The sequence below is a fragment of the Galendromus occidentalis genome, unplaced genomic scaffold, assembly GCF_000255335.2.
Source record: "Galendromus occidentalis unplaced genomic scaffold, Mocc_1.1 scf7180000077440, whole genome shotgun sequence".
NCBI lineage: Eukaryota > Metazoa > Arthropoda > Arachnida > Mesostigmata > Phytoseiidae > Galendromus > Galendromus occidentalis.
This window is the reverse complement of record NW_003805428.1, coordinates 436,130-460,490: the sequence shown is the minus strand read 5'-3', so window position 1 is coordinate 460,490 and position 24,361 is coordinate 436,130. Positions and strand designations below refer to the sequence as shown.

Below are 24,361 nucleotides of genomic sequence, written 5' to 3'. Positions count from 1 at the left end.
GTCGTTCGCGCAAAATATCTTATTCGTATCACTGAAAGCGGAAAACTAATCCAGGGGGACGGCTCGACGGTTCCTCCAAATAATATTGGTCGGAATGACTCAGTGACACGAGTTCGAGCGTCATGCTCCTGGTTTCGTCCGGACAGAGAACGTTTGATTCAGAATCGAGGTCTCTCGAAAATGGGGCGATGCGTGGTGTCTTCTCTGGAAACTGGACCCTCATCCCTCCGGGGAAGAACGAGCACGACTAGAGATAACGTCTTGTTCTAGTACTTTGATGAGGAACTTTTGCTCTCGAGACGATCGTCCCCAAGAAACCTCAAGCAAGGACTCCTCGAGAACTCAATTGAAAATACTCTGAGGTTCCCGAGAGGAAGGCCCGAATCTTGCGGCGCAAATGGATATCTTCGCTATGCCTTCAGCGATCTCTGCTGGTCCTCACCGGGAAGGCTCGAAGGGCTTTAATTGATACATCCAATTATTGTATTCGAGGGTCGTGAGAACAGGTCTCCATTTGGGTTGAGCGATTGCGACGCATGAACTCAATATCACGAGCTGACGTTAGCCCTCGTGACGATGCCGAGGACTGTTGGCCACATCGGGTCTACTTTCCGGGAGCGGTACCCAATCTCGGCGCATATGTCCTGTACCCTCCGACTGGAATTCCGATGGCAGTGGTTGAGAGCTTCAAGCCCGCCAAGATCGGATTCTCCAGGTCCTGTCTCAACGAATAATATACGCTCCGCATATCGATCAGTGATGCTAGTTCGACGAGCGATCGGTCCTGTGGAATCTAATGGAAAAAACATAAATTCCGTAGGATCATTGATATAGTCATTCAAACGGTCGGTCGCTATTTGGCCGATAACTCCGCAAGTGTTTTTTTCTCCTGAGATTGAAAAGTTCGCTCGCAACGTCGAAATGTCGACGGGAAACACTCGACACAATGAGCGCGTCGGGAGCCCACTGGAATATCAAGGCGCAAAAGTTCTCCAAACATCGGAGCAACTGAAGCCGGTAAAACAATCAACGGCGGATCGTTGAGTTTTGTGGAGATGCTTCTCGTCTCTTTTGGGTTGTCTTGCGAGTTAATGAGCGAAGTGAAAAGACCTAGTTCCGATTTCCTCTGCGTGTTCACGGACGAACTGACCGAAGGGCTCCTTCTCTCAAAGTTGCAACTGCGCGAGGAATTAGGACAGATAGTAGAATCGATCGATCGATGGATACATATATTGTAAAAGTTGCAGGTATGGGAGACTCGATAGTCCGCCCGATCGTCCGTCGGTTCGTCTTCTTCCGTATGTGAGACATGCCAAGATATCGAGATGCCGACGGACGACAGGCAGACAGGCTTCGAATGGGCGTCAACGGTAAGAGCAACATCGTATGAGCATGATCATCATTATCAAATCAGTGCTGGTATAGTGGTCGTAGAGTAGCATCGAAGTATCAATTACAGTCTCATTTCCAGCGTATACTCGTCATCATCGATGATTATTCGCCCTTATAATCAATCTGTTTCCATCGTTCGCCGCCTCGGCAGTACAACTATGTCGCAGCAGGAGAGAGGAGATAAAACAGAGATTCCTTTTAGTTACGCCCCACTCACCGAATTGAGTCAGTTTTTATCGACCTATTTTTTCGAAAGTCATCATCGTCAAAAATCGCTATCCATTCCCTCCAAGGTCATGCGTCATGTCAATCACCTTTGGAGGCAAGTTCCGAAAGAGAGACACTCATAACACTAACCATAATTGAATGGATTTAACGCGCACGCCGAAAATTCCGACCCATCGGTAAATTATCAGTTAACCAATAATCAAATTGAGGCCGACGGCTCGGTATTATCATAATCACCATCATACTTTCAAGAAAACACGCCTTGGGAGTCTTCAAGGAGTCCTGTCGGCGATGAGTCATCGATCAGGAATCAGCGGTATTTGAACTCACGACATTTAGGTCCTAGAGATCATTCGCTGCTTCGTAAGCGTATCCTAGAATTCGAGCGGGTTTGTCTCCTGGAGGGAGAGAGCTCGGGTAATAGGAGCCGAGACTTCTGATTCAATTGGCGAACATAGATCGGAACCGAAAATCGTCATCGCCGACTTTCTCAGCGTTGCAAACTGTCGTCTCTCTTTCCATCGCGAGTGTGCTCACTTAATCAGAAAAAATACAACATGCTCACCGAGCTTCCTCTCCATAGTGTTCAATCCATCACTCATCGATCAATCAATCAATCACTTAGTCATCCTTTCAAACTTATCCAGATGAACAACATTCTCGCCTTCTATATTCATCATCATCATTTTCGTAATTAAGAAGTACTATCTATGTTGTGTCTGGAATAGAGTAATCGACTCGATCGATGAAAGGCAACAAAATATTTAGTGGAGTACACCATCGGATATCTGGGTGTCTTTGAGTCGATGGATCGACCGATCAATGAACCATTCGAACCGATCGATCACATATTCAAGACATTGATTATTCAATCAATCAATCATTCAGATCGAGCTTTCGTCCGTCAGGCGACCCACCTGCCTGTCTTCGATTGGATCAGGCGGCCATACCGCGGGGCTCGAGCCGACTCTACAGGCATGCTTCTTTCACTGAATTTCGCTCGTGCCAAACCGCTAACGGATCGATAGCACTCGATTGATGGCGACAAAGAGCGCGAGTAAGCGGCGGCTCCCTCCCCCTGGATTAGATATGAAGTCTTCGTCGTATAAACACGCCGTCAGTTCCTCCTTCCACTCATTCATGCCCGTAGCGAAAAATGTTCATTAATCGATCGATCACCGTATATCAGTCAAGACAATGAGTTCTGGCATCAGGACCATCAGCAACATGGGGAACAACGAGAAGAGAAAACATTCCGCTCGTCGGCAAGCGATCGAAATTCGAAAGTCTCCACGTCGGATTTGAGACATCGAGGAGAATCGAGAAAACATTTCACATTCATTTCACTTCGTGAATCTGCCCGAGTAGTCGGGCATCAGCCGTACGTTCGTCGTCGGATAAGCAATCATTCAATTGATCGATTAGAAATTCCATCAATCAGACATTTTTCGCTCGCTTCGATTTTGGCTCACTACTGTCCGTGCAACGATCACGAAAAGCCGCGCGTCGACGAGCTGCAGCCGCTGTTTGCAGTGGCGCTCGAAATCGCTGATCTCGTTGATTCTGTACATGCTGTTCGATTTCATCGAATCGGTTTTCTGAGGATTCATCTGCGGGCCGCGAGGAGCTATCCGCTCCTCGGGGGTATGTCGACGCCGCTGATTCTGCGACCTCGCGCGCTGTTCCTCCCCCGAACGATGAACAACGAGATGAAACTGGAGATGATGATCGAACGCGAGATACTGCGGCGTAGCAACACGGAGAAGAGGCATCGCAACAACAGCGACGGCGGCGGCGGCGACGGCAGCAGCCATCAGGGCTATCGTATATCATAGTGAATGAAGTACAAGAACAAGAGATAGTACAAGGAGTAGTACACGTGGGTTCAGTCGTCTTAGTAATTGTGGTTGTATCAGCATAAGTAGTGGTAGATCCGTCTGTGGACATCGATTCGTCGGGAGTTCCGGTAGCAGCAGTAAGAGTGGCATCAGAAGTAGTAGCATTAGTAGTAGTGATATCCTTCGCTATTGAGATAGAAAAAGACGACGAACAACGAGCTAGTGCCGAATCGGAGACTTGACTGCCTAATCCGCGCCGTCGCGCTTCGCTGAAGCGAATCACTGAAGACGATCTGCAACCACTTGCAGCGTTCTGTTTAAGGGGAGAAACTCCTCCTCCTCCCGATACAGTAGGATCAAAGCCGCAGCAGCTAGAGTGGCTCGGGTCTCCTGGCTCGGGGGACTTGAGTGAAATTGTTGCAGCGGCTTCAGCGGCGGCGGCAGCAGCAAGAGTATCACCAGCAATAGTGACGGCGGCAGCGGCAGCAGTATCCGGATAAGAAGATGAAGAATCATCACACGAATAATGAGAATTGCAAAAGAGCGCTGTTGATGAGCCAGAGACCACCGGAGTGGATATTCTGTTGGTCAGTTTATCACCATCAAGTTCACCATAATAATTGTCATCATAATCACTCTCGCTAGTAGACGTTCCAAGACAGACTCTGCGTCCATGGTGTCTATGCGTGACCGACTTCGCAGAGCTGTCTCCTGCCGTCCCGACGGTCCGGTCGCTCTTGATTGTGTTTGTGGACGCCGCAATTGCTGTCAGAGAAGTATTGGATGTCGGTTCACTCAAGTTGGTTTGGATCGGTGACTGATCATGGGGATCATGCTCACTAGACAAGCAGCTCAAAGGACTCCTCGATGATATAAGGATGGAGGATCCTGAGCTCGGTAACGAGCTGCTAGTGCTCGATGTCGAGCACGCTCGCTTTCTGCCCCCCCTAGAATCCTGTTGCGGTCCTTTCGACACTTGTTGTTGCTGGTGTGATTGATGGAGTCGCTGAATTGGTAGTTCTTGCTGGTCTCGTCGTCGTTTTTGTTGGTGTTGTTGTTGTTGAATCGTTAGTTGTGACTGTTGATTTCCTTGATGCAGTTGTCGCTGTTCTAGACGTTGTTGGGAAAGTACTTCTGAATGTTGATATATTTGTTGTTGTTGACGGCCAGGATGCCCCTCCCAATTCTAATCAGTGTGGGCTTGCAAATTCATCGACCGGTGCGTATGCACGTTCTGCCATTTGTTGTCCTTTTTGACCCAGATTCGAGTTTCTTCGGTTTGCCTGCTTCTCGCTTGTCCTGTACGACTATCGACGTACTGAGTCAACCTGAAAAAGTGATCGCTCCCGTTAGGGTCTCGGTCGGAAACTCTGAGCGACCGGGAATCAGATTCAATGACGTTATCAGCACGGAACTTGATGCATGATCTTCTGGAGTTCAGCAGCTTCGGGACGATTGGCGCGATTCCCTTCTCCGAGACAGCGCACTCCTGAACTAATCCAGATATCTCACCTGATGTAAGCAATACAGGCAGCATCGTCTCCCATCATATGGACTGTGGGATTCAGAATTGTTGTATTGAAGCCACTTTTGGTCTGCTTCGCGGCAACTTCGAAGTAGAATTTGTGAAACTCCATCCCCTCGATGAGGTTTCCCATCGCTTCCGGGGCGAAAGCCGTCATGTGGGCGTCGCACAGTTTCCTGAGCAATGGAAGCGTCCGCAGTCAAAAAGATGCGAAAGCGATGCTCTCGAGGAGAGGCGCTCATTAAGCATTCGAAGTAGTCGAGAGACGGAATTTCATTGGCGGACAGATTCTATACGAAGTCGTGCTCCCACTCACGTGTAAGTTTCGAAGTCGCTCGAACTGATTGCATCTATGAGTTGCTCAGTGAGTTTGACCACTTCTTGCTTGCGCGCTGGAGAAAGGGCAGGTTAGCGACGGAGTTGGCGATTTCGAACGTAATCGGGCGGGGAAGGCTCGAATTTCATCAGAATCGATTCCTACGGACTGGATTCCTGCCAAAAGCTGAACAACAAGAGCCGGCGAACGGAAAAAGCGAAACTGAAGCGGGTCAGGGAGTATCAGACTCGGTGGGTGGGGGCATTTGATGGAGTACGGAGTTTAATGTTCAGGGAAAGGTTTATGAGCAGCGGAAATGGGCTGTTGAGGTTGTGGTCCTATGCAATTATAGTAATTTGCTGTCGTTTGTTCCCGTACATACATCAGCATTCGTGTTCCTCGATTTGAGACAGACCATTAGTATTTCTATCGAAGGCATGGTGGTGAGAGTATTGAGGCCAAGCGCATCCGCTTAGGAGTGTGCATGGTGAACGAACAAATGAGCGGTTTCGCGTATGATTTTCATTGGTATTTCCCGCAACGGGCCGATTCCTGATTCGGATGTCCGACCGGGATGGAACCGCGGAGGGATCGAGGGTGGCAAAAGATCGTTGGGCGATTCATTTTCGGAGTGGGTAACATTTTCGCAGGGGGGAGCTTTTTGGCGCGTGAACCTCGTAAACTGGGACGAAGGATTCGGCGTCCCGACAGAGGTTTCGATAGACGTCGGAAGCATGACACGGTTGATAATATCGTTAGTAGGAACCCTTCATACGGGGAAGGATAGCAAGCATGCCGGCCAAACCGACTCAGACGCCGACTTGAGCCGATGCAGTCGAATTCTCGATACACGACACAAATACGATCACATAAACTAAACACAACACGCTACCAGGCGCGCGCAACAAGAGCAGTTCCGGTGACCACGTCCCCGAGAGATGAGGAGGAGCGAGAATAGCAAGTGAGAGAGGATTCCATGTCAAACAGATTCGATTGCGTGGCAGGACAAGGCTGGCGTTTGTAGCACATGTTGTAAGAGCAGTAGCAGCAACAGTCTCGGCAGTTTCAACTTGGGCGATCACCGCGCTGACAAGCGATCGGGCGACCCTCAAACGAGTTGCCTCGCCATTGCTGTCAACGCAGAACTCGAGAATCGCATTCGGGACCTTCGCTGACTTCTCGCATCAGCAATGGAAGCGGCGACATCATCATCAACAACAAATTCATTTAGCAAAGAGTCAGCAGCCATTCATGTGGACGGAACTGCAGTACTTACGGTCTACGACTGCTGGAGAACCCATAGAGCTCGTACCAACTCCTCCGTTGCGGATCACGGCGCCTGGTGTGAGGAAACACGAAATATACTTGATGATTTTAGACTTCTAATTAGGGCGTCTCTCAAAACGTCTGGCAGATCGCTCTAGGCTTCAGAGTCCTTCTCCTGATCTCGCTGATCAATCGACAGGTAGCGAACGACAGGCATATCGGACTGCTTTGAAAACCTTCCGTCGCTCCTGGTGCATTTCGGTCAGCTCAGTACCAGCAGCAGCCCCAGCAGCAGAAGCAGTAAAAACGTCTTTGCAAGCTTTCGGTGCCTCGGCGAAGCGACTGTCTCATCAGGATATGGCGCGGCATACCTCCAGTGAGCTACGGCTGCTATCGCCCCTGGGACGGGGGCTTTTGTTCGGTCGACCGCTCAGAGTCAGTCTTGCTCATATAGATTCCAAGTTGACCGACCATTCTTGTCCAATCCAAGCGACGACGCTTGACGGGTCGGAGAGGAAATGCAACAGCAGAAACAACGGCAGCTGCAGCAGTAGCGGTGGCGGCGCGGCGACAGAGGCCGAAGCACTAGCGAAAGCCACGACCCCACGGCAGCGGAAAATATGCAAGCAGCAACAAGTGCTCCCGGATAGTTTGAGAGTCCCGATCAGGAAAGGAAGCCATACTCGAATCGTCGACAGAGGCGACGGAGGATTAAAATCGAGTAGATTGAAACATGCAAGCGTCAGAGACGAGTAGTTCAATTATAATCCCTGGAGCAAAGTTCTGAGGAACGAATGTTCCGATTAGGCAACCCTGATTGAAACAGACGGGACTCAATCGCGGATTCCAATCGGTACAGCAGAGAAGGACTCATCGAACATGCTCGATCCTCAGGAAATCGAATTTCGAAACTTTGAAAGAGGGGCCTTGTTCTCTGCAACGAAGATAAGACGACCGACAGTAAAATCTGAGAGTGCAGGATTTTCCTCCCTTTGGAAAATAAGACAGCGGAACTCATAAGAACTGTGTTCGTACATAGAATCCCCTGGATTCGATGCAGCATCTACATTTCCCCGGGAGTATGGACCGGAGTCTCGCTTCCGGTCTCCCGGTGAACTTGCTCAAGGTGCATGGGTGGCCCTCAGTCAGCACTGACGTTCCGTCCCTATGGGCTGCGTTGGATGGAAAGCAAGTCTATGCCGGTCTCAGGCCGTCGGGTTCCCGGTTCCGCAGAGTACTCTCTCTTGGCAGCCGCAGAGTAATGCTCTACGATGATGCACTGTGGGCATCCGAGGACAGCGCGGTGATTGACTTGGTTATTCCAAGAATACAGGCACGAACTACAGGCCGCAACCTCAAGTGGATGGCTGAGCCGCCATGCTTGAGCCGGAGACACGTCATGACAACCTTCTCCATCACTATTTGCTCGAGTCGACGGGAGAGCGCCATGAAACAAGCACGGCTCCGGCGAATCAGATGCGATTATCAGAAGCTCTACCGGTGTGTTCGTTTGTCATCATCGCTCGCAGCAACCATTGCAGATCGAGAGCGACGACGATCTCGATAAGGATTGCCGAATGCCATACGTATCATGAGCGATGTACTTTTACTTAGAACTTTCTGAGCAGAAAGTCATACACCGAGCTCTGTCTGAATGCTATCGTACCTTGCGGATCGCACTGGATCACAGTTTTGCTTCGTTCTGGACCGCTGTGTGCGGATCCATGGCTGGTGACGTCTGAAATGGTTCTTGACTGAATTCGTGGTTGCAAGGGTTTAGAGCTGTCCTGAATCATCGACTCCAATAACACAGCACGCAAAAGACGGCCAACGTTCCCGTCAGGGTCCTTCTCTCATAGAGCATCCAGCCAACATCACACTGGCGGTGTCCTGCATCAGGAGACTAGCAGCATCGCGAGGACGCTCCTCCAAAAAGCGGAGAGGTAAGTCACCAGTTCTCAAAAAAAACGGTTTCAAAATTTCCCTCTGGATGGATATCGCATTCAACAGGCGGAAAAGCCGGGTAGCGTTTGCGCGTCTGAATAAGGCAGGATCCCGGGGTAAAATACATATCTCTCCTACAATGACACTGAGAACAAAAACTACATACGATGTCAGCTGGCGGATAAAATGTTCAAAAGCACGCCATCATTCTAACGCACTCATGGGATATTGCTCTCGGTATACAGAGGACGTGAGGAAAATGGAGCGAAACGAACCGTTTCCCCTTTACTAAAAACATATCCTCCACGAACAGCACACTCCACAGCACGAAAAGAAAACAGTTCGAATTGGAATGCCGGGTGAAGTGACTGATTCGACAACCATTCGGAGTGGGAGATCTTGGTGAAGGTTTTTCGAGTCGTAGGCATTCCTTTCGGGGGACTCGATGGACGGAAAAATATTCGGGGGGAAGAACTCCCATCTGAGACAAGGAACGAATGTCGACACTATGCTCGGGTCTGAGCATGTCGGAACCGCCGATCCATAGGAATCTGTACGGAAAGAGGACACAACCAAGCTATGATCGCCAGTTCGTCCCGAACGTCATCTATCTGCGATTCAATCAATGCATCAAATCGATAACACTATCATTCGATCGGCCATCAATCATAATAAAACTTTGCCGGTATGGAACAATCGACAAATTGAAAAAATATGTGTCACATGCATCATGTCCGTAACGTCTCCAAGGCAAGAGACTTTATGGACAGTGTAGATCGATTTTAGATGATAAGACAATCGATAAACTCCATAAGCGAAACAGTAATATAGGTGTTGTCATCATCGACGATCCCAGGACTAATGTATCATCAGCATTATCACAAAGATGATGATAACAATTGAGGAGAAAATATGATCCGGGTTCATGAGTATTGTAATATGCTGCGAGCTGCCCTACGGTTGTCCTCTTAGGATTGACTCGGCATCCTCGCGTAGCAGCAGTGAGAGAGGCTTCAGCAGCGGATTTTTCAGTGACGAAATATAGAACAAGCGATGATCCAGCATAGTGAAATTCCTGATTCGGATCTCGAGTTTCATCCAAGCATTTCTCCGGCCTGCTTGTTCTTTACCTCACAACCTGCAGGCGAACGGTCGGAGATCGCTAGTCGCAGCCATGGAGGTGCGATTCTCAAGGTGAGAAGCGGAGCGATGCGCGATCACGACTTCCTCCGCCTCGCGGCAACGAAAACAATTTTCTACGCGCGCAAATATTATTCAGCAAAGTCATTGCGACTCCATATTATCAGTCCATGCTCTCCCGAGAACGCCGATCGTTGATCTTTTTTTAGGTGACGGACCTTATAATGCGTGTCACTACCCAAACGAAGTTCTGTTTCCAGAATAGGCGACAGTGATGTCGAGTCGACATGGTCTTGGAGGCTGGAGGTGTCTGTACGGAATCAGCATGATGCGGTTGTGACTCAAAACGGGATGATGATACCATTGGATCGAGAGCGGGCCAATGAATGAGAAGTTGCCAAGCTCAGGGCTCGTCCTATCGGGGACGCTAACTGTCGGAGGCTCAGAATTCGTCCGGAGCTTAGCTTCGTCAAAGCTTCGAGAATCAGAAAGATGGTCTTCCAGAACGTTTCCGGGAAAACGAGCCCCGTGGTCTCGGCGTCAGTTCGACCCCCGAATTCACGGTCCCTTCCCAAGCGACAAGGGAGCGGGACGGCTCCAGCATAGAACCTCTGGCAGGCGACGCGTCGATCGAAACGCAATGACGCATCCAGAGAGGAGACTCCTCCACCAATGATGGTGGCATCTCCCTTCGTTTACCCGCGAGAAGATCGCCCGTCTTCCCAAAGACATCGTCGACTTCTCCCGAGGCTATCCGCCACTGCTTCAGAGCGAAAGTCCGCCACGAAGAATTCCGACAAATGGAGAGTCTATGGTGTGGTTCGCTAGGCAAGTGGAGTCAGAGCCCCGAGTTTGTTTTCTTCTGTTCACGCGCGACGGGAAGAAAAATTTTGTCATTCTGGAACATTCTGATCGTTGTCGCGATCATCGTGATCCTCTTTGGGTCATGAGATGGTCAAATCGATCCGACGAAGCTCAGCAGAAAAACAGGGCCAAGCAAATATGTGCTTCGATAGAGAAGTTTTCAGGCTGAGTGTTCGTTCGACCATGTGTCCGAAATCCGCGGATTGCGCTTTAGTATTTCGCCATAGCCGATAGTTTAGAGATATCATATGAGGAACAAGGTGATGCAGAAATTAGATGAGGCGAGATACCGATTTTTCACGATTCGTCTGCTGGGAGTTTCGCTATCGGAAAACTTGAGGATATCAAAAACGATTTGTCACACGGCAGGAGCGGAAGCATGTTAGCACGCAGAGAATGCATCAAAATGGTAAGCTCTATCGTTTCTCGCGTGGGCGCGGAGAGTCAAGGAGTTTTGTTCGCTCAGAATGGATTTCGGCGCTCCGCCTATGAGGAGTATGGGGATTATCGAAAGCGAGAAAGACAGGAGACCACTTCATGAGTCAATCAGTCCAATTGTTAGTATGTTGGGGTTCTGACCGGTCGATACGACTGAGCGATTGTGGATCAATTGCAAGAACAACATCAACGACAGCAACAACAACAGTAATCAAAGGCAGACTAGAGAAAGGACAGAAGAGCAAGCTTAAATGAGGAGGTGAAAAGAGGCGGACTCCATTCATAATACTCCATAATCATAATCATTCATGTTGAGAGATGACCGTTATAGTAATACCTTTGACGCATTCAGAGTCTTCTTCAATGGTGGTGCTAGCGGAGTCTGTCGACTCTTTCACCTGGCTCCCTTTTTTCGTGATTATGCTTCGACCTAAAATGATGCAGGCGCAATATTGATTCAAAGACTCAATAGGATTCTGGTTTCCAGGTAAGTTTTCCGATACATTAGCTGAAGCCCTCCTCGGCTGAAGTGAGATCCTTAGGGAACCTCATGGAGTCCGTCCAGAGAACATTGATAGGGGACCGTTGACTGTGTACGTGTCAGTAAGCGCGAATCGGATACATGGATCTGTTATGTCACCGAAGATCGGCCTTGGCCGAAAAATAGGCCTCTTTGTCCCCGCAGGAACAAGGGGGCCGATGAGATCACGAACTTCTCGCGAACAAGGACAAAAGTCGAGCTGACTTGCACTAGTCAGTTCGACTTTCGGGGATCCACAGCCCCATCGGTGACTTCGATTTCGACCGCACGCAGGCTGCGTTCACGGGCTCAATACCCCCCGATTATTCGCTTTCTGAATCGTCTCTTCATGTGTCGTTGTGATCCGTGACGGATATTTAGTCCTTTGATTTAGATACGATCGCGGGTGTTTCAGATTTTTTCCTCCTCCATCACAGTACAGTTGTGCATTTAGAGATCACTACAGATATCTAGACATATCTATTGGGAACACTAGACATTGAACACATGTCACAAACGGACGAATCACCGGACGGTGGACCTAGGAATGAATCGAAGCGAAGCTGAGCGGCGAGCTCAGTTCTCTTCTCCGAATCAATCTGAAAACGTGTCCCAAGTGTAGATTGACACCGAGGAAAATATACGAGAGGGAATGAGGGTTTTAGTTTCTGTAGAAGTGCGAAAGTTTGGGCGACACAGCAATCGATCGGGTCGACAGAGGCCGTGAGTGGATGACCTTGACCGCAGATTGGGGGCGTGCTACTATCGATATGGATACTGGAAACTAAATGCATACGTACAGAGAATACTGAGAGGATATTCTGAACGTCAGAAGCGAGGAACATAGTCATAGAGTGTAGGACAGTGAGAGGAAACGATGGCTCCAGGAAATTCTGACCAGAGAGCGAGAAATCGAAAACACTTGAGGTTGAGAGAGAGGGATGCGATCGACTCCGATCGCGCGATTCGATGAGACAGCTGGAGTAAGGCTGCAGCGCCGGCACGCCACGCGTCACTGAGGAACTCTCGTCGAGCCGCCTCGTACTTTGGGGTCTTTCTTCAAAGCTCCCTCCCACTAGAACCCTCCTCCTCTACTCTCGCACTATCGGGGCAAATCTGTACGAAATCGATAAGAACTGTCCGAAGGTTTTTTGTGCACAGATCTCTCCTTTCAGTTTTCGAATCAATTTACGGAGGTCGATCCGAATTCGCGACCAGAGCTTTGAGTATGAATCTGTGACGAGAATCGAAGAGGTCGTAGATCGCGCAATTCGCCATCTGAGGTGTAATCGATATATTTCCGTGGGTGAAGGAAGAGGAAGTAGCCTCGGGATCGACTGTTGCCGAGAGCTAGAGGGATGAACCGACGGGGGAAGAAGATAAGTCTCGAATAATCGGCAGTTTGGGAGCCGCGAGCACTCACTCGAAAAGTTCCTCGTGGCAAGCATCGTGGTGAGTATTGCCCCTTTGAGCTTTCTTCTGGCGTTGAATTTCCTCAAGCACTCGACGGTCTCTTGTCGGTGGAGGGTGGACGCCACGCGCTCCCTCTGGCAGATCCAGGGGTGCTTCAGTGCCTCGGCGGCCGTGATCCTTTTCGCGGGGTTGACCGTGAGCATCAGGTTAATAAGGTTCTTGGCCTCGGGCGTCACCGTGTCCCATTCCGGTGATGGGTAGTCGTAGGCACCCGCCTAAAAACAACAATAACAGGTAGAATGAAGCATCTTCCAACGAGTCGCGTGACGCAGAGTTTACGTCGGAAATTAAAATTCGCGTCGACGAAGCCACCAGCGACTACAGCGGCAGCGGCTGCCATTGAGGTCGTCGTTCCCGTCGACGACGATCCTTCGGCTGACTCTAGCTACGCTACAAGTATCAATACAAAATACTGCGCAACGGCACGACACGGCATTCCTATGGTCACGCCATTGGATGCAAACTGCACTCTGTCGTGGCCTGACGGCGGTGGCTGCAGCAGAACCACCGCCAGCATTCAGCCACCGGTCCGCGACCGACGGCGCACCAGTAAATAAATGCGGGCGTGCAAAGGGGTGGGATGCCGTACGCAGCACGCTTTCTTTTGGTCGAGTCCATCATGAAAGCACTCATATTCGCGAGCAGACTAATATCATTCGCCTCAACTGACTTTGTGATCTATAACTCACCTTGATCTGGGCATACAGTCGGTGTTGGTCTTCGTCCCAGAAGGGCGGGTAACCGACCAACAGAATGTACAAAATCACTCCGCAAGCCCAAATATCTACAGGCTTCCCGTACGGATCTTTCTTCAAAACTTCCGGTGAAAGGTAGCCCGGTGTGCCGGCAAAGCCGTACCAGGCCTGCTGCTCACCCTGCACTTCGATGGCAAGACCAAAGTCAGCAAGTTTCACAGCAGCTCCCTTGGCTGGAAATCGCAAAAATTGCGGTCAGATCCAGTTGAGGTTCGTCATCGGAGAGGATCGACGGGCGGCCCTCCGAATCATTGTGCCGTAAGAAAAGATCACCCTTGTCTTCGTATTCACGAGCAGTCCGATCTTTAGCTTAAGTGTTCGACTGCTTCGGGATCAGGAGGGGCAGAGATGATTAGAGCCTTCCTGAGTGCATGAAGCAAGGGCGACGAAGATGAGCCGAGAGAGTTCAGGATGGTCTGCGTCAAGCGCTTGAGAAGTTCGATCGAATTTATCGTTTGATTCAATTTAGAGTAGACGTCGAGAGACGTAGACTCGTTCAAAAAACACCCACAAGGGAACGCGAGGAGTTCGCTATGTTTGTCTACAAGCGTACTTGAACATTTCACAAGCCCCTCGTGTTGTCTACCGGGACCGTACTTGAAGAGGGAGAAAACGAGAAGGGGCAAATTCAGCAGTCGAACAGCTTGAAGACAAAGTCGGATAAGGCTAGGACGGGACGCTTTTGAAGGATGAAGACGAATACGTTTCAATCCACCGTCGCTGATCCGAGAAAATCTCTTCTTCGCCGCCTATCCTTCCCTTGTTTCCTCGCTGGAGGCGGGGACATTGTGTCAGGGGTATACGCTAAGCAATGACTTGATCCCCCGACGCTGTTGTGCCTTGAGCTCACCTTTGCTGGCAAGAAGGAGATTTTCTGGTTTAAGATCTCTGTGGACGACGTTATTCTGGTGGCAATGGTTGACACTTTCCAGGATCTGCTGAATGCAGTGGGAAGCATCGGCCTCGCTGTAGTACTCTCGTGCCACTATGTCTTCAAATAGTTCTCCTCCGGTCACCAGGTCGAAAATCAGGTAATGGTACCTGGAGGGGAAAATGAGCCATCAGGGGAGCATGATAATCTATGCCACCTTTCTCCGGAACTCCAGACCCAACCAGTTAGTGAGCCATAGGCTGAAGGAGAGCGTTTTTGCCAGCCGACGGTCCTGACAGTTGATGCAGGGGTCGGGCGATCTGAATCGATTCCAGATTCACTCTTCACGCGTCAACTTCAGTGAATGTTCAACTGACGGAAAAACCGATGACTTCTTTCTCTTCAGGGAGCAAACGCTTGCCGTGCTCCTCTCGGGGCGGCATTTGTCAGCCGATTCCCGACTACGAACCTTTCCCGGAGGATGCGACAATAAGGGTGGCGAAGAGAGAAAACCGAGTCCTCTATCACCTTCATATCTACTGACTACCGATCCTATCGGCTCGTGAGTATTCCTGCAGCGGTGCTCGTTGAGGGAAACGAGGCGGCTCCGGATTCCAGACGCAGGAGCGTTTGAGACTTACCCTTCTTCCTGTATGCTGTCATGTAATCTGACAATGTTTGGATGGTTTAACTTCCGGCATATTCGAGCTTCGCGCTCAAGCTTCTGGAAATCTCGGGCCGAGAGTTTCTTGGTATTGATGATTTTCGCTGCAAACTCCAGTCCACTGGACTTCTGTACGCATCGTCTCACTATGGAAAACGCTCCCCTGAAAAGGAATACATGGAGAGAAGTTAGAAAATGTCAAGAACTCCGATGCAGGAAACTGGGCTCTCTCGACCCTCGTGGAGTATTTTTCCGGGCTCCCGGAAAGATTTCCACGAGGTATTCTGGTGCGCTTCTCCCTCAGGGAGGCACGAGCCACGAAAGTTCGCCGTCGTCGTAGTTCGAGTGCGCCTGGGAGGTTTCAACTTTATTAATTCCTTCGATCTTCAGGTGAGCTGCGTGAGCTGACTTCGAAACTCGGGAAAACTCTAGAGGGTAAGGACAAACGAGAGGAAAAGATAGATAGACAGCTGACCGGTCAACGAGGCCGCTGATTAAAGTTTCAATATGGGTTCACTTTGCGCTCCCGCAGTATAAATACGTGAATCGGATTAATTAACGTCACCTCTTTGAGGTGCTGTGCAGCAGACAGCGACTTCGAGCGGTATTTTCCGATGCGAGGGCGTGGTTGGTGTCCGAGATCTCACTTTAACTCGATCGAAACTCATCTATGCCAATCTTCCTCCAATCCTTCTACGAGCCTATCATCGAGGTCTCCGAGCACGGGAGGAGATCTGAATCTCCAGCGGTTTAGGCTCTTTAGGTTTAGGCTCCCTCGCGAATTATCCGTCCCCTTTGTCGTCACCATGGACTGCCTCGCACGGACAGAGAGTTGTGCCATAATAATAAGATATTATTGATTTCTCTCCCTCGTCTTCTCGAGGAAAACGGGGGCACCGAGATGAATGCAGTCTTCGTTCCAGGATTTCGCTTCGTATTCATTCGTCTCTATGAAATCGTCGTTTGACCTGACAGCAAAGTAGTCGCTACCGTCCTTGTCGTCTGATTGAATCCGTGCTCCACCTCTGGCACCGATGCGGAAAAATGAACACTGCCGCTGCTCGGTGCCGCTCGTTTCCGCGACATTATAACTGACCCTGACCTCTGCCAGTGTAACTCGGTAAACAATTCCGCGTAACACGGATAACTTTGGTGACGTCTTTTCTTCCCGCGCAACACTTATCCGAGCTGCGCTTGTTCTCTGCATCCTGATTCGACTCAATGCCATATTGTGCTTGCGGGATTGTTGCCGCTCAGTAGCCGTCGTCGACGTTCTCTACGTCGTCGGCCGCTTCGGGCAGCGGTGGCAGCTATGAGACTGGCGGTTCAGGTCAGCGATAGGCCACTGTCGGCGGCTCGGCGGTTGTTTATTTACCAGCGGGAGCAGTACTACTTCTGCTGCATACCCACCGCTGGTCGGTCGGTCGGTCGGTCAGTCGGTCATCCGGTCCCTCAGACTCCACTCGGTCGTCTCCACGAAGCAGACCAATTCCCAGAGCACGACGAGAACGAGAGGGCTTGTCCAAATTCCTCTAATCAGGTCGTCGGCCCAAGGAAGTTTGAGGAAGGCTCTACAATAACCTCCATGGTCGCGTACCGAGCAGATGAGATTGTCCTCCGTCCGAGGGACGGCGATCACGTTACAGGACTCTACCCAGCCAGTTTTCAGAGCACGGCCCATAACCTACTTGAGCTCCTCCTTGGACGCATTTTCCTTTTGAATCTCAATCTCGGTGGAGGTCGTCTCCTCGTGAATATTTTTGCGGAGCCCGAACTCTGACGCGCGACATTCTAATGCTGTGATCGGGAAAGTTCGCAGAGTCGTCCATACACGATTGGTTCCCATCCTACGGGCGAACGGAAGCTCCGTCTGGAATTCGAACTCCGAAAACAGCGAAAATGTTCGAGCCCTGCGGAAGGTACCAGCGGTGGCAGCTGCCGCAGCAGCAGCGGCCGCCACCGCCATATGAAGTGAGAGAAAGGGTGAATAGACACCGTCAATATGACAGCGCAAATCCAAGAGAGTAAGAGTCGCGAAGCGAGAGACAATGCGCAAGTCGCGGGGGAAAGAGAGAGAAGACAAGAGGGGGCTTCTGGTGGACACACACGAAGACGGCGTGATGAGCGAGCGGGTGAACGGCGAACGACCATCACGCTAGGACAGCCTTCGACTCGGCCACCTGTTGACGTTTGTACGCTTGCGCTGCGGAATTTCATCAGAGCGAGAGAAAGAGTGTGTACGAAAGAACATGAGTGGAGCCACGGACACCGGAGAGCAGCAGATGGCCGACATCGGCTCCTGCTTCATTCCCCGCCGCTCCGTACCCTGCTGCAGCTTCTTCTGTTGTTATCGGCACACCATTAACACCGACCGAGAGCTCCACGAGTGACGGAGAGCTTGTGATGTGTCTGTCCACTCCAATTCGTCTCCGAGGAAGAACTGATAAACTAATTAAAATATCTCGCTCGGTTGGCGGCGTTCCTCAGCTGATCCTGTTCCAAGACGCTTTCGCGACTCACAAAACGGACTTTCCGCTCCGAAAGTGCTCAGCCCTTCGCTGGCTGGGATCAGAAGGGTGTAGGTAATGGGCGGAGAGTTTGTTTATTCGAAACTCCGGTGGATCATTCGTCGTGCTCGATGCTGAGTTGGATCTTCAACTAGTCGACTCACAAACGATGCGTTGAATTTAATCTAGCTAGCGGCCGAGAAATCGGTCTTCCGAATACTTTACCTCCGAATAGCGATTGTAAACGTGACCCGGAAGGTCAGGATCTGTACGCGAGCCTCCCGAACGCAATCGGAGGTCTGGCTTCGTTTCCGAGAGCCCGATGAATAATCTCTTTTTCATGATGATTTTCCAGCGTATGGATTCGAGACATTGATCCTGAACGAGAAAGTCTAATTGCTACTCGCTGCATTGGAGGTATCGATGGCGCCTCGGAAGAAATATCTACCCGCCGGAAATTGATCGCCGCTAGCTCTTCCTTGAATCTAAGCCGCTACGATCCTACGAGATGGGATCTTCCGCGAAACCGTGAGGGGTTGAGCTCAGAAATTTCGGCTGCCAGTCGTTCATCTACTCGCCGAACCGGCTGACAACGTGTCTCCGAGAATCCTTAGGTGCGCGTAGAGGTAGAGGGAGACTCGAATTCGGGGAACCGGCTGTTCGGCGTAAACTGACGTGAAATCTCCCAGGCCATGAATATACTCATGGAACTATATCCGTTCACTCAAAACTCGAGTGATTCGTCGCAACACTTGTTTGTGGTGGTGCCGACTGGTGTGTATTCGGAGTTCCGGTCTGGAACGGCTGCGTCGGGAAGCGGTGCCGTATAATACGCATGGCCCATTGCTCTAATGGCCGTTCAGCGCAGTCCTGCTGCAGACGTCACCTACATCGTTTGCCGGCGCGGCGTGAAATGCCTCGCGTTCTCCTCCTGTCTCCGTCCATGAGCTATTTGCACGCCAACGTGCGCGTCGAGGCACTTTCGATGGCTTTGCAGCCGCAGTTATGATGCATGAGCCTCGGTAAATGAATTCCTAGTTTCAATGATATTTGCTCGTATCACGCTGGGACAGGGGGACAGCCTCGCGAGCCATCGTGTGCAGCAGGGAAAAGGTCCGAAAACTTTTTCATCGGAAATCGGCGGGAGACTTCAAGGACTGAAACTTCTGTTCGCGGATTATGGCAACGATCACGCCCGCTCCTCGTGGCGTTGCCGCGCCTTACAAGGAACGGCGCGTAGCGGGCACGGACAGTCGAGCGCAGCGAGTGAAAGCAGCCTGTTCCATGAGCTCGATCACTAGATCACTAATCACCGGTCACCACCTGACTGGATTCCAGGTCGGCTACCTAATCGCAAATCGAGTTTTAACATTGGAAGTGCTTTACAGTGAGCTTCCAATGGGCGCGAGGTCAAAAAGACTCCATGAAGCAAAAAATGTGATTCTCACAATTATATTCCCCGAAAAGATGCTCTCAGGAGGGACTTCTTTCCATTCGGACCTTAGCGAACGAGTCTACGTACGGGAGGTCTGGAGCGACGCAGTTTATTTTATCTGAGCGGATCTTCACGACCATCACTGGAACGTGCGCAGCATTCCATTCCTCGCACACGCTGACCTCGGACGAAGTCCGTGTGGACGAAAGCGCGTACGAAAACGCCTAGAAGTTTTCATTCTCCCCGTTTCCGGGACCCAAATCGATAACAATGCTGGCCACGGGAGAGGACCTCGATATCCGTCCGAAGGCGCCCGTCGCGTCGACGAGCTCGACGACTTACGATCGGTCGCGGGAAATTTCTGTGAGATCAGAGAAAATTCGAGAGCCCGATGACGATTTCGCCCGGTTGATAATTAATCACTCGCTCGATTCTTGGGCGTTGCGATGAGCTACGAACAGATACTGCTATCGATCGAACACCCACGCCAGACCCTCTCCACATGGAATTTGTCAATCTCAATTAAGTCGCTCCGACTGGTCGCTCGGAAGAGCACAACACAAATTATTCGCTCGGTTTTCTTCTGGGGACGACCGAGAGGCTGCCCGGGAATCGGCAACGAGTAGAATAGAATGATGTCAGCTGGCAGCGACGTCTTCACGGCCAGTAAGTGTCAACATCGAGAAAAAAGGCGGGGGAGGAGGGTAGATCGGAAAAAACCTCGTTGCTTCTCCGGAGCTCCGTCCCTACGGAGCGAATCTACCGTTGATTGATTTTCTCAAGCCCCGCTCGAGAGGATACGAATCCGTGTAGGTATATGGCCCGTAGCGAGGCCTCCGGCCCGAGCTCCTGGAGGTTCAGGGACTAAAAAAAAACTCCAGTGACTAGCGGCTGACGGAAGAGACATGAAACTTCAAACGCCACTCTCCCGGTGCAGGCGGAGACCCGAGCGAGCAGCAGTGAGTTCCGAGAATATTTGACTATGATCAAGCGGTGGGCGACGCAAATCCGGTGTCGGCGTAATCCGTCTGCTTCGCAGCAACTTCACCCCAATAGAGGTGTCCACAGTGGACGGGCGAAAGTGGCCACGCTCGATCGATTCCCCATGGGAATTTGGCTTGCTCTAGGGAATAGGAAGCCTGCAGGAGCCTCAAAGTCTCGTCCAACTTCACATCGATATATCCGTTGTTTTTTTCTCTGGAGGCGTTCCGAGGGTCGGAAAACCCCTTCAACGATCCGAGTTTTACTCTGTGTGTATTCAGCGGAACACAAGAATCGGCTATTGTCTCCAGACAATGATCACGGTGAAATTATTATCGACCGACACTACCGATCGTCCCCTTTCGAACGATTCTAAGAGGCCCACGAAGCGAAAATAGTTGGCTTCTGGGACTCGTTGTAACTCGAGATCTCGCCCGAGTTGCCGTTCCTGTCAGTCCGGTCTCGCTGGACGTTTGGTCGGAGAGTCGATCCGCAGACTGACCCATTCAATTCCAGAATTTCAAAGTCCACATCATACGTATATCCTCTGGGGAGAGGACAGAATGCGAAGAGACTCTAATGAATTCCAGCAAACGACTTCCGAAAGTGTTTCCTCGAGTGAGCATTGTCCGTCTCACGACGAACATATTGCGGGCATGGCCATTAAGTCGGCGGGTGCATCCTTGTCATGTAGAGCTTGTTACTGGGCAGACGCGCTAGCTGGCGAACTAAGTTGCGGGTTTTCTCCTCCGCTTGCGGGTAGTGGGCTGGCGCGCAAACACCGAGGGGGTAACCGTCTGATGCGAACTTTCATTATGGTAAGTACGGGCCCCGCTGCGTAAAGAAGCACCATAGACCTCGGCCAGAGGGGTGCTATTGTAAATAATCCACGACATGGCGTCGTAGCGCTGGCCACGGCCCAATGAGCCCGTGCAGTCATTCTAAAGGCAGGCTCGACTGCTGCTTATCGTGCAAGCCCGCCATTCAAGTATCCTCGGTGCTCTTGTCAGTCGGGGTGTTCCTCCGCTTGTTGGTTGGTTCCTCCTTTCGGTCTTCCGTCCGTTCGTTCGTTTGTTTGTCTGTTAGTCTGCGTGGCTGTATGCATGTATGTATATCTGTGAGTGTTTGTCTGCGTGCGGGTCCAGCGGCTAGTGCGGGCTCGCGTGAGTGGATGGATCGCGAAGCCGCTGGCTCCAATGCGTATTTCCCTCGGGGAGGGAATTCCGCGACATAGCTTCGTGAAAGATTCAGCCGACTTCTTGCAGTTCGCGATATTCCATCCGTCCATAAAAAAAATATCCGACCTCCCGAGACCTTACTCCACGACAAGCGTATCACGGCAGGAAAAACGCGACGTGAACAGCAAATCAGAGTCGAGATGAGTCTTTTTCCGCTGATCAACGAAAGTTACGACACGAGCTCTCATCAGATGCAGAGAATCCGAGACGACGAGCCATGATCCTGATACACGAGATCCCGGGTCTGGCTGAGATGCCATCGCGGGGATGATCTCCCGGAAGAGGTGATCCCATCCGTCCGAGCAGAGCTCATATTCTGATCGACCGCCTCCCGATTGTTAGAGCTCCTCGACGCGAATGGATGAGGGGAGGGGTCTCAATTCCTTTCCGGCACGCCGGAACGGCGGCGGTGCTCAACATGCATCCGAGGAATGCCCGCAATCGCTGCTCATTATCGTTTCTAGGAGAAGGTCCCGGTGAGAGTTCTGATTTGATAACTGCTCGATCTCCTCGTCCCCGTGCCAGCGACGACTCAAGGATTTTACGAGGGGACGAAGCTCCCAGCGCCATAAGGATCGGTGAAGGAGTTGATATCGGGGCCCTCTCGAGGGCAAATCGGTATTTGTGCCTCCACGGCCACGAGGCGATCGACTGTCGAGCAACAGGTCGCGCAAGGTGGCATAGGATGTTCTCGGGTTCCTCGAAGTCGTGAAATTCCTATGATGCATCTCTCTGCTCCTGGACCCTTGAGAGCAAGCATTATGGCGGAAAATTCCCGGAATTCGGCGCGGCTTTCCTCCTTCGCCTCCATCAATGACAAGTGGTCCGATTCCGGCCATTCCTGATGGGCGAATTAGAAAGTTCTAGAGACCATATCTTCCGCGAGCTCGAACTCTTAAAGACGGACTACATGAGCCCCCTGAGGGGGAGCAAGCAGGCTCCTTGACTTTCATCGGATCGAATCGTCCGATGCTCTTGTTTGAACCTCTACCGGGAAATACTCCTCAAAGTCTCTGAGGGGTCTCAACTCCGCTGCTCGAGAGAATCTCCCGTGGAAAATCGATACAGAGCCTAATGCAAGCAACTCAGGATCGGAGCTCGGGTCGCTCAGTGGGTCACGGTCATACGATTAGGATGCCCGGCCTGGATGGAATTTGTTCGAGCTTCGTCTTGATTTCCATTAGGCTTGTTCAGTCCTAAACGGTTCGTGAAGCGAGTGCTGATCACGATCTCGAGGAGTGAATCGACTGAACTGACTCGTGAGTCTCGCCACCGGGCTACAAGCCACTGACTGAGTGAGGGACGGTCTAATTCCACGGTGGGCCATCTGAATGCTCGCCGGCTCACTATTCTGAAGCAACGCCTGATGTTCTAGTCCTCCCTCAGAACACTGTAGGCTGGCTGGCTAGCCGGCCACGAGCCAGTTCACTAGCTAGCAAGCCAGCCAAGCTGCCCTCTTCAGCTCGCCTTCCTTTCTTTCGTCTGTTCCTACGACGCTGTTTTTGTCGGGGATCTTCTTTTTTCTATCAATATCCGATCATCTCCATGGGCCCCTATCAATACAGAACAATTCAGATGGAACTGAAATCATTCGGTGTCCGGGCATGCGCGGCCGGCAATCGTAGTTACGTCGGGTCTGCACACACGGTTTGGACTGAGCCGGTCAGTGAAGCAGCAAGAGCACACTGGACCAAACTCATCACATATGCAGCAGCAGAGCACAAAGTACTGCATATAGCGGCGTGCGGCCAAACGAGAACCACTAACGTCCTCTCTCGTGCCTTAGTTTCACGTCCATCAGCTGCCCAGCAGCGTTCACTAAATCCACCCGCGCCGCCGCCGCGCCGTCGTCGACCAACTCGATCCGCGAATAGCCACAATTCGGAGAACAACACTCATCGTCGACACTGACCTCTGAGGAGTGAAAAAAAATCAAATCAAAGTCCCCCTGCCTGACCGAATGGATGAGCGCGGTTGATCGCGCGAAAAGCAAACGATGCGAATCGAAAACATCCAGATCGGAAGGTCGGTGTGAACCACGACGATAAACTGCACAGACGCTATCCGCAAAACTGCATCCAGTGCGAAGTGATTCTGGTTCTCCGTCGGTCACCCGGCTCATCGTGGAGCAGCAAGAATGTCGACGCTATCCGTGACAGCCTTCGCGACGTTCACGCAACCTCTAACACGAGACGTGACACCGCAATGTTCACATAAAGTTATTATTGCTTCATACATGGAATAATTGAAATGAAGACCGGCAGAGCAATACTCACTTTCCAAGCTCTTCTTTGAGCTCGTAGTTATCACTGAAGCGAGTTGTGGGCGTAGGTGGCGCCGCCATCGCTGCTTTTTGTAGAACTCGTTTGATGTCGATGAATCCTTATCGTTTATTGCACGTAGAACGATTTGTGTGAAGTTCTGTTCCGCCGTGGCAGCACCACAACAACTATGGCAGTTGATCTGGGAGTTCAATCGATTAAGAATGCTGTAGAGCGGAGCTCGAGAGTTCACAAACAACGAGCAGACACGCATTCACGCGTGCGAGCGCGTGGTCACACACCGTCTTCAGGCAGTCCGAGTTCAGCCGCTTATGTGGTTATGGTCGTCGTCTACGACGTTGTCTTCAAGCCGAACTGTAACCGCTGCCACTGCAGCGATTGATCTCGTCGACCCTTAATATTGATGTTCCCTCAATAGCTGCTGTTGATTTACGTTTCACAACACTGCACGAATTGTTGAACCATGATCGTCTTGTTGTGGACAATCCACCCCAAGTTGCAGCGAAGCCTGCGAAGTCGAAGGATCAACGTTAATTATTTTCGAGCACAACCGTCAGAAGCTCTGGAGTGTGTAATGAGAGTGATGAGTGGCGAAGTCATCCAATCGATTCAAATAACGGCATCGCTGCCGCATCATATGAGTGACCGGAAAAAAAAACTGAACAATGACAGGCATCTGTAGAA

At 51.0% G+C, this 24,361-nt stretch overlaps 1 protein-coding gene across 1 annotated transcript; it reads right to left on the bottom strand.

The window, feature by feature from the left end:
- Nucleotides 1-4,053: 4,053 nt before the first annotated feature.
- On the bottom strand, nucleotides 4,054-23,739 carry CaMKII (Calcium/calmodulin-dependent protein kinase II). Its single transcript, XM_029111416.1, has 11 exons — nucleotides 23,672-23,739; nucleotides 15,212-15,397; nucleotides 14,550-14,740; nucleotides 13,634-13,872; nucleotides 12,895-13,159; nucleotides 11,289-11,381; nucleotides 8,232-8,303; nucleotides 6,576-6,638; nucleotides 5,300-5,375; nucleotides 4,971-5,159; nucleotides 4,054-4,786 (listed from the first exon to the last, which is right to left on the bottom strand). The coding sequence occupies exons 1-11, from the start codon at nucleotides 23,737-23,739 to the stop codon at nucleotides 4,645-4,647; spliced, it is 1,584 nt and encodes a 527-aa protein (XP_028967249.1). The 3' UTR covers nucleotides 4,054-4,644.
- Between the last annotated feature and the right edge of the window lie 622 nt (nucleotides 23,740-24,361).

Bases quoted from the DNA above. Each gene is read 5' to 3' on its own strand.
- CaMKII (XM_029111416.1), bottom strand. From the start codon at position 23,739: ATGGCGGCGCCACCTACGCCCACAACTCGCTTCAGTGATAACTACGAG. The intron at 6,639-8,231 runs GTACGATAGCAT...TCCTCACACCAG, and splicing joins GATCCAGTGCGATCCGCAAG to GCGCCGTGATCCGCAACGGA. The intron at 5,376-6,575 runs GTAAGTACTGCA...CCCTTTCTCCAG, and splicing joins TTCTCCAGCAGTCGTAGACC to CGCGCAAGCAAGAAGTGGTC.